Below are 7,658 nucleotides of genomic sequence, written 5' to 3' on the forward strand. Positions count from 1 at the left end.
TTTTTTTTTTTTTTTTTTTTTTTTTTGAAAATAACGACCAGAGAATATATTAAATTAGCAAATTGTTCATACAAAGCATACTAGAAATAAAACGAGGAATAAAATCTAAATACTCCAAACGCTCATCAGTCGCAGTACTCAAAGCTTTCCTGGCCAGAGTGTGGGCAAACATGTTCCCCTCACGCTTGACAAACTGGAATTCAACCAAAGGAAGTTCCTGTAAAAGAATACGAATCTCCTGAACAATAGCTCCAAAAGGGGTAATATCAACCCCGGTTTCCACCGCTTTTGTTACCAATTGAGCATCAGTTTCAAGGATAACTCGAGACCATCTCTTTTGCTTAATCCAACTCAACGCCTCCTTAGCACCTACTGCCTCTACTTCACGAACCGAGAATAAACCTGTTATAGCATACATCATAATACCCATCACTGCCCCAGAAGCATCTCGCACACTCCAACCAAAACCCATTCGGCCCGCCGTGTGATTAAAGGCAACATCGATGTTCATCTTCAGAAACGGCACCCTAGGACACTCCCAATGAGAAACCAGACTAGGCAGCACCCTTACAGTAGTGGAAGAGGGAGTATCTTCACGAATATCTTGCCAATTGTGAGCATAAAAAACAGCATGGTTTACTAGAGATCGAGGATCCTTACATTGAGCCTTCCACACCATTGCATTTCGGTTTTCCCACATCGCCCAACAAATAATAACAACTTTCTCAAGCAAGACTGTAGGCAAAGCAGTCCACATTTCATCAATCCATAAGGAGATCGACTCCACATGGTACAGATTCTAGTTTTCATTTAGAACAGTCCAACACTCATGGGCAAAGTCACAATTTGCAAAAAGATGGATAGCTGTTTCATTCTCCCTTCCACACAAAACACACACCGGATCACAATGAACCTATTTAACATTCAAAGCATCCTTAGTGGGAAGTCTCATTGTACATAAAGTCCAAAAGAAACATTTCACCTTCGGTGGAAGATTCAAATTCCACAAACCCGGCCACCCACTTTCCAACTCCCTCATCTCACACCCCTTTGCCAATCTATACCCGCTTCTCACCGTATACTCGCCCTTCTCCTCCCCTCTCCAGAACCTACAATCCACAGACCCCATCCCAGAAATAGGAAGACTAAGGATAAGCCCCACATCCCTTTGACAAAAAATATCTCTTAACAAATGTTCATCCCAAACATGCGTCCCTGGATAAAAAAGAGAATTTACAGTAGGATTATGGAAATCAGCCACCTCCGGGGTAGAGATATATGGATTGCTATCATCCGGAAGCCAAGGATCGCCCCACACCCTCACCACTTTCCCATCCCCTATAGAATGTCAAGTAGATTGTGTGTTGCAGAATATGTTAGATTTAATTTTGGGTGAATACTAGTGAGAAGGGGAGGGATTTATATACTGTTGTTTTGGATAGAATAATGATTTAGTTAGGAATCTATACAAAATTGTATTATAGAATCCTATTAAGACTTCAATATTTTAATTTTAAGTTAGGAATCTATAAAAAATTGTATTATAGAATATTGCCAATTAGTTTGAAAACGGCAATAAAGAAACAAATTGCCTAAAGAATTTAATATTTAACTTCCGTTATATTTAACGGAAAGAATTTGGTAAAATTATAAAGGATTGTGATATATTAGGAATTTAATTGGAGGTTGCACAATAAGAAGAACACAAAGTACAATATGTTATAGCAGACTATTACACCAACATTTCTTTAGTTCCAGTCAGGGGTCTAACATCATTGGCTCTTATTATAAGTGTAGATGATAATTTATCTTCATCTTTATTAGTAGTCATATTAGAATTTTGTATATCTTGTATATATTAGACTGAATGATGATTAATAAGTGTATCTATTAATCTCTTTGTATTCTCTGTCTTCCTCTCTACCTTATTACTTTATTGTAATTGAAACCATACATTGTTCACGCGAGAATGAATACATCCAATTTTACAATACGTTATCAACACGAGTGCTATATATCTTTAGTGAACGGTACCACTTTCTTAAACCCTAATTATATATTTTATGTTGCAAGACCTAGCGATTGCACTGAAACAATTTTTGTACATGTGTTTAAATTCTCAATTTTTGGTTTTCAGAAAATTTAGACCACTTATTGTTTTGCTAGTCATCCTTTTGTTGGCGTTTTTGCCTGTTTTTTTTTATGTGTTTTTGTGCGATGATTCTGGCTATGTTTTGCAAACCTAACTGAAAAGGTAGCTAAAAGCTGAAAAATAGCTAAAAGCTGAAAAGCTATAAGCTCGAGCTGAAATCTGAAGAGCTGTTAAGCTAGCTGTTATGCTTAAAAGTGTTTGGTAGAATTAGATTTTTGATAAGCTGATAAATGTAAAAAGACTAAAAAGGACATCTTCATAAAATTTAAATAGATTTAAATTTAAATAGGTTTATTTACATATTAAAATATAAAATAATGAAATCAATATATTTTAATAAAAATATAAAGAACATATATTTGAAAATATATAAAGTAAAACAAAATGTTTATAATTCATAAAATTAGTTCATACAAAAGTTATTGTTCAAACACAAATGTCAAATTGAAATTACAACGAAACATATTGATCGAATTGAAAAGGCCAAAAGAGTTTTAATTGGGTGGGGTAAATGATGTCATTTATTTAAAATAATAAGGATAAAGATGAAAAAAAGTTAAGAAGCTACTAGCTTATTTTTGAAAAGTTACCTAAAGTAGCGTTTCAAAATAAGCTCTTATTTTAAGCTACTAGTTTATTTTGAAAACATTACCAAACATAGCTTATAGCTTATTAGTAACTTAAAATAAGCTATAAGCTCCTAAATAAGCTCTGCCAAACAGAGCCTCTGTAAAATTAAATGTACTGTGTTTGAATTTTTAGCTTAAAATGTCATTTAAGTGGCTATTTTGTGGTACAAATATATAAGGTTTACTTTCGATTTGGGTCGGGTCAAAGTGTATTCGGGTTCTTTGTAACGATACGAAGAGATTAATATATTGTACGCTAAAAACGGATAATGGGTGAATGAGAAATTGATTCTCAAGCTAGACCCATTTAAGTTGGAAAATGAAAGTGGAAAGACCTTTGTAAAAGCACTTGTGCCACATTGGTTTGGGAAGTGAGTTTGCACCACTATGTATACAAGAGCCTTTTAGAGGCATGTTGAATTGTATAGCATATAAGCTCTCTCTTGCACGCAAAAGGAGATGCAATCAAATCTCAAAATGAGTCTGAAAAGGCTTGACTCGTGTACGCTGGCCTGCGGTTTAAGTTATGCCAACTCAGAGCCACTGTTCGAGTGTAAACTCTGTTTTAACATTCGAAACATTGAACAAATAGTCACCATTCGGTTTTGTCACCATTTGGACTTGACTATTCAGTTGAGTAGTTACAATTCGAATGCAACTGTTCGGTTTGACCAAACAATTAACTACTCATATGTAACTTTCAGGCAACTATTCACTGGTACTGCTCAAACTACCATTTGAGGGTACTGCTCGAACTACTCTTCGGACCATTCTGGAAGTGTTAACTCTGATTCATGGGAATTAATTTTGAATTAATTCCAATTTATATTTTAAGAATTAACGAGCGTAATAGCTATGTTAAACTCTGTTAGGAACATATTGTAATACGTTTTGATGATACCAAATGTAATTCACAATCCCCTAAGTCTCGATAGATAGGAATACTTGTAAGTTCGACAAGTAAACTAAGAGCGAAAATACAACCGGGTAATTGAGCTCAACTCGGGAAATATTTAAGCTTAAGGTAAACTTGTTTGAACATCTTAGAAGTTTCGTGTTGTAAGCTTATAGATAGATCAGAAGAAGGCACGAGACATTACTGGAGGAATAAGGGTCTACGAGACATCAACTAAGTCTCGAGACATAAGCAGAGTTCGAGATATGGAATATCTCGAGACATCAATCCAGTTCGAGACATAGGATCGAGACATCATGTTTGGTCTCGATGAACTCATATTTCTCCAAAGGACTGAATGGCAGATTAACATGCATGGATGAAGTAATCTAAGTTTGGAGAAGAAGAATATCATGGAGATAAAATATTAAGGAGGTGCCGAAAGAATATTATGGAACATAGAACAGCCGGAAGTGGATGCCACGTCAGAACTCCACAACAAACGGATAGAATGTGCACCAATCCAAGGTCGGTCTTATTCCCTAAAATGAGGAGCAATGAGAATATAAAAAGAGTAACTGTTGCCAAAAGGAGTAAGTAGAGCATGGACTCAAGATAGTGGAACATGGGATATACACTACAAGACAAAAGGCTCAAGTTACTAGACCACCACTCCATGAAACATGCTAAAAATATGCAAGTTCCATGATCAGCATGGGAGACAGAGTTCAAACGGAATAATTTTCCCTCCAACAGAATTATTCCTCAACTCTCATATATAAGACGTGAAGACACAAGTTCAAAGAAGTTCGAGAATTCTAAGCTATCATAAGAGGTGTCTGACTCAAACGTTCAAAGTGCAAGTGCTTAATCTGGAATATCATCCTTGGTATTTACAAGTGCGAGAAAACACATCTTAGTGTTTTGAGAGAGTTACAAAACTTAAACTACTACACATCTAGAAGGTGACCAAAGCCGCTCTACAAGGAAGATCATTCAACGAAAGCTTTTGGTTAGATTGGAGATTGTTACATTCAACCTGTGACAACCGGAACAACCTTGTCTTGGAGAAGGCAAGAAGAGGCGGAGTAACTTGGGAGCTGTCTTGTGAAGATCCTGAGGCTTGAGGCGGGCTTGGTGATCAAAGCTCAAGTGCTCGAGAGGTGGAGTAACAAGAAGCGGGGTGAAAAACCTGAGGCTTGAGGCCGGCTTCGTGATCAAAGCTCAAGCGCTCAATATTGTACTAAACAGGGAAGTTTTAGTGCAATCCTTCTAGGGAGTTTCTAGAAGAAGAGTGGACGTAGGCGGGTTGGCCGAACCACTTAAAAATCTCTCTCGCATTTACTTTCTGCTTTTATCTCTCGCTAACTATCTCTCGATCTGCACTGCATATAATCACACCTCTCGAACTAACTCAAACTCGTGCTAATTAAAAAGGGGATAACCTTTCCGCTGCGCATAAAACTTTGTCTTCATCTTGTGAGGTATCAAACCTAAACATCCTAAGTCCAATACACACGAGAGGTCGAAAAAGATTTGCAAAATCTTATACAAGTCTATTCACCCCCCCTCTAGACTTGTACCCCATCCCCTTGGGACCAACAATTGGTATCAGAGCAAGTTCTCTGATCGATATAAACCTTTGTTTATATTGCCTAGAGATCCTTCTTTGAAAAATCTTTTAAAAAGTTTTCAAAGCACGAGATAATTTTCAATATGGACAGCATGTTGTCGAGACATCTTCTTTTTGATCTTAGCAGGTTTGACGACTGGAAAACACGCATGCTTGCGTATTTATCAGCCCTTCATGATGAGATGGCCGAGGTTATATCAACTGGACCAGTCAAAATCCTGATGGTCAGCACCGCCGCAGAGCAAACAAAAGACACACCAAAGTACGTCCCAAAACCTAGGGAAGAATGGACGAGTGATGATAGGAAGAGAAACAACCTTGACAACATTGCCAAGGTATCCTCTTCAGGGCAATAGATGAAACCATCTTCCCACGAGTAAGAAAATGCACCACTGCAAAAGAGGTATGGGACACTTTGATGTTGATTGGTGAAGGTGACGAACAAGAAAAAGAGAACAAGCTAATTGTAGCGATGAAGAAGTTTGAGGACTCCAAGATGAAGCCAGGAGAGAGCATCGACAGCATGGAATCTAGGTTCATGAAGCTGTCAACCGAGATTAGTGATCTCAAGAAGGAGATCCCACAAAAGGAGCTAAACCTGAAAGTCTTACGAGGCCTTACCAAGGAGTGGGAGATGAAGGTGATCACAATGCGCGATCATAGGGATTTGAAGAACACCACAACCGACCAACTATTCAGATATCTCAAAGCTTTCGAATTTGAGATGTTCCCGAGAGATGAGGACGTGGTGGACAGACAGAATGTAGCACTAGTTGCTGATCAACCATCTACCTCCTCAAGGTCAGATCCTAATCCCACAAATCTTCTATCTGACGAACAATTTGCCCTTTTTATGAGAAAATTCAGAAAATTCATGAAGAAGACACCGGAGAGCAATAAAAGTTCACCTTCCTCCTCAAGAAGGAAAAATGAAAGATACACATCCAGGAGAATGGAGGAAGAAAATCAAGGTCTATGCTACAACTGCAGGAGACCGGGGCATTTCAAGGCCGAATGTCCTTATCCACCGGTAAGCAAGCATCAATGCCAAGAGGAAAGGATTCCAGAAGGAAAGAGGAATCTAGGGAGAAGCCAGCACAAGGAGGCTTCAAAAGTTCATCAAAGACACATTCGCGTAGGAAGGCGCTTGTGGCTGAAGAACTTGAGAAGGCAATCGAGGAGTCCGAGACATCAAGCTCTAGCGAGAGCAGCAGCAGCTCAGAGGATGAGAGGGGGCTCATCTGCTTATACACTACAGAAGAGGAGGATCAATGTTTGATGGCTATCAACAATGAGGTAACCTCTACTTCTACATCTCGCTGCTCTATCTCTACTTCTCAATGTTCTTCTTTTAGAAGCGATGAGGATCCCTTTGAGACCATGGAATTACTTAAGAGGGACCTCAGCATCGCTAACAGCACTCACGCTAAAGTAATGGAAGAAAACAGCAGACTAATTGCTGAAAGAGAGATGCTTAAGAATGTCTCGAAAGAGAACTCAGAGCTAACTCTTAAAGTAAGCAACTTAGAAGCTGAGATCATCCAACTTAAGGAAGAGTGCAAAGCTCGAGAGACTAGAGAGCTTAATCTTAGAGAGGTTATTGCATCGTTTACTAATTCCTCCAAAGCTGTGGAGAAAATGGTAAATGATCATAGACCTACAAATGATAGAACCGGACTAGGGTTCCACCAGAACTGTCTCTCGAGAGATAAGCAGACCAACGGTTTGGGAACCTCAAGTAATGGAGGATCTCAACCCAAACCGAATAAGGGTCATAAAGAACCAACAGGAAAGACCAGAGTAGCTATTCACAAACCGTCCCTATACACCAGCAATGGAAAGTGTAGGAAAGCTACGAAGAATGGCCGGGTTAACAATATCGAGAGATCACCTAGCTATCTCTCGCAAGGCCATTCCGAGTACAAGAGAAGCTACATTCCATATAATGCGCCTCAAGGAAAATATGGAAGGTCTGAGATCCATAGAGATAGGAAATCACGGATGGAGGAAGGCAGACACTACCCATCCGATGAGGATTGGTCACAAGAATATGAACCATGGAACAAACCTCAGTTTCAACGGTACCACGTGACCAAACAGGCTATGAAGGGCATGGTGCGTAAGTTCGAGGTCAGGCCTCAACCTAAGCTGATTTATGCACCTAAGAGGCCCAGAGTCTTTGCTAGCATTCCTTATGATTATCAATCGTATAATGGCTACATTGCACCTATGCCTGGAATAATGGGCCCAAGGTATAAATGGATGCCTAAACTCACTAACCAACCAGGACCCAAAGTTTGGGTACCTAAATCTGCTTGATTTGCATGTAGGACACCAGGGACATATGGT

At 38.9% G+C, this 7,658-nt stretch overlaps 1 protein-coding gene across 1 annotated transcript; it reads right to left on the reverse strand.

The window, feature by feature from the left end:
• Nucleotides 1-49: 49 nt before the first annotated feature.
• On the reverse strand, nt 50-1,129 carry LOC116020583. Its single transcript, XM_031261051.1, has 2 exons — nt 983-1,129; nt 50-799 (listed from the first exon to the last, which is right to left on the reverse strand). Exons 1-2 carry the CDS (start codon nt 1,127-1,129, stop codon nt 50-52), a joined length of 897 nt encoding a protein of 298 aa, XP_031116911.1.
• Nucleotides 1,130-7,658: the final 6,529 nt, after the last annotated feature.

The sequence above is a fragment of the Ipomoea triloba genome, chromosome 5 (genome assembly GCF_003576645.1).
Source record: "Ipomoea triloba cultivar NCNSP0323 chromosome 5, ASM357664v1".
Lineage (NCBI taxonomy): Eukaryota > Viridiplantae > Streptophyta > Magnoliopsida > Solanales > Convolvulaceae > Ipomoea > Ipomoea triloba.

What these genes read in the sequence shown, in the direction of transcription:
- LOC116020583 (XM_031261051.1), bottom strand. Translation starts at nt 1,129, where the DNA reads ATGGGGTCTGTGGATTGTAGGTTCTGGAGAGGGGAGGAGAAGGGCGAG. An exon ending in ATTTGAATCTTCCACCGAAG is followed by an intron (nt 800 to 982) that starts GTGAAATGTTTC and finishes AATGAAAACTAG; the next exon opens with AATCTGTACCATGTGGAGTC.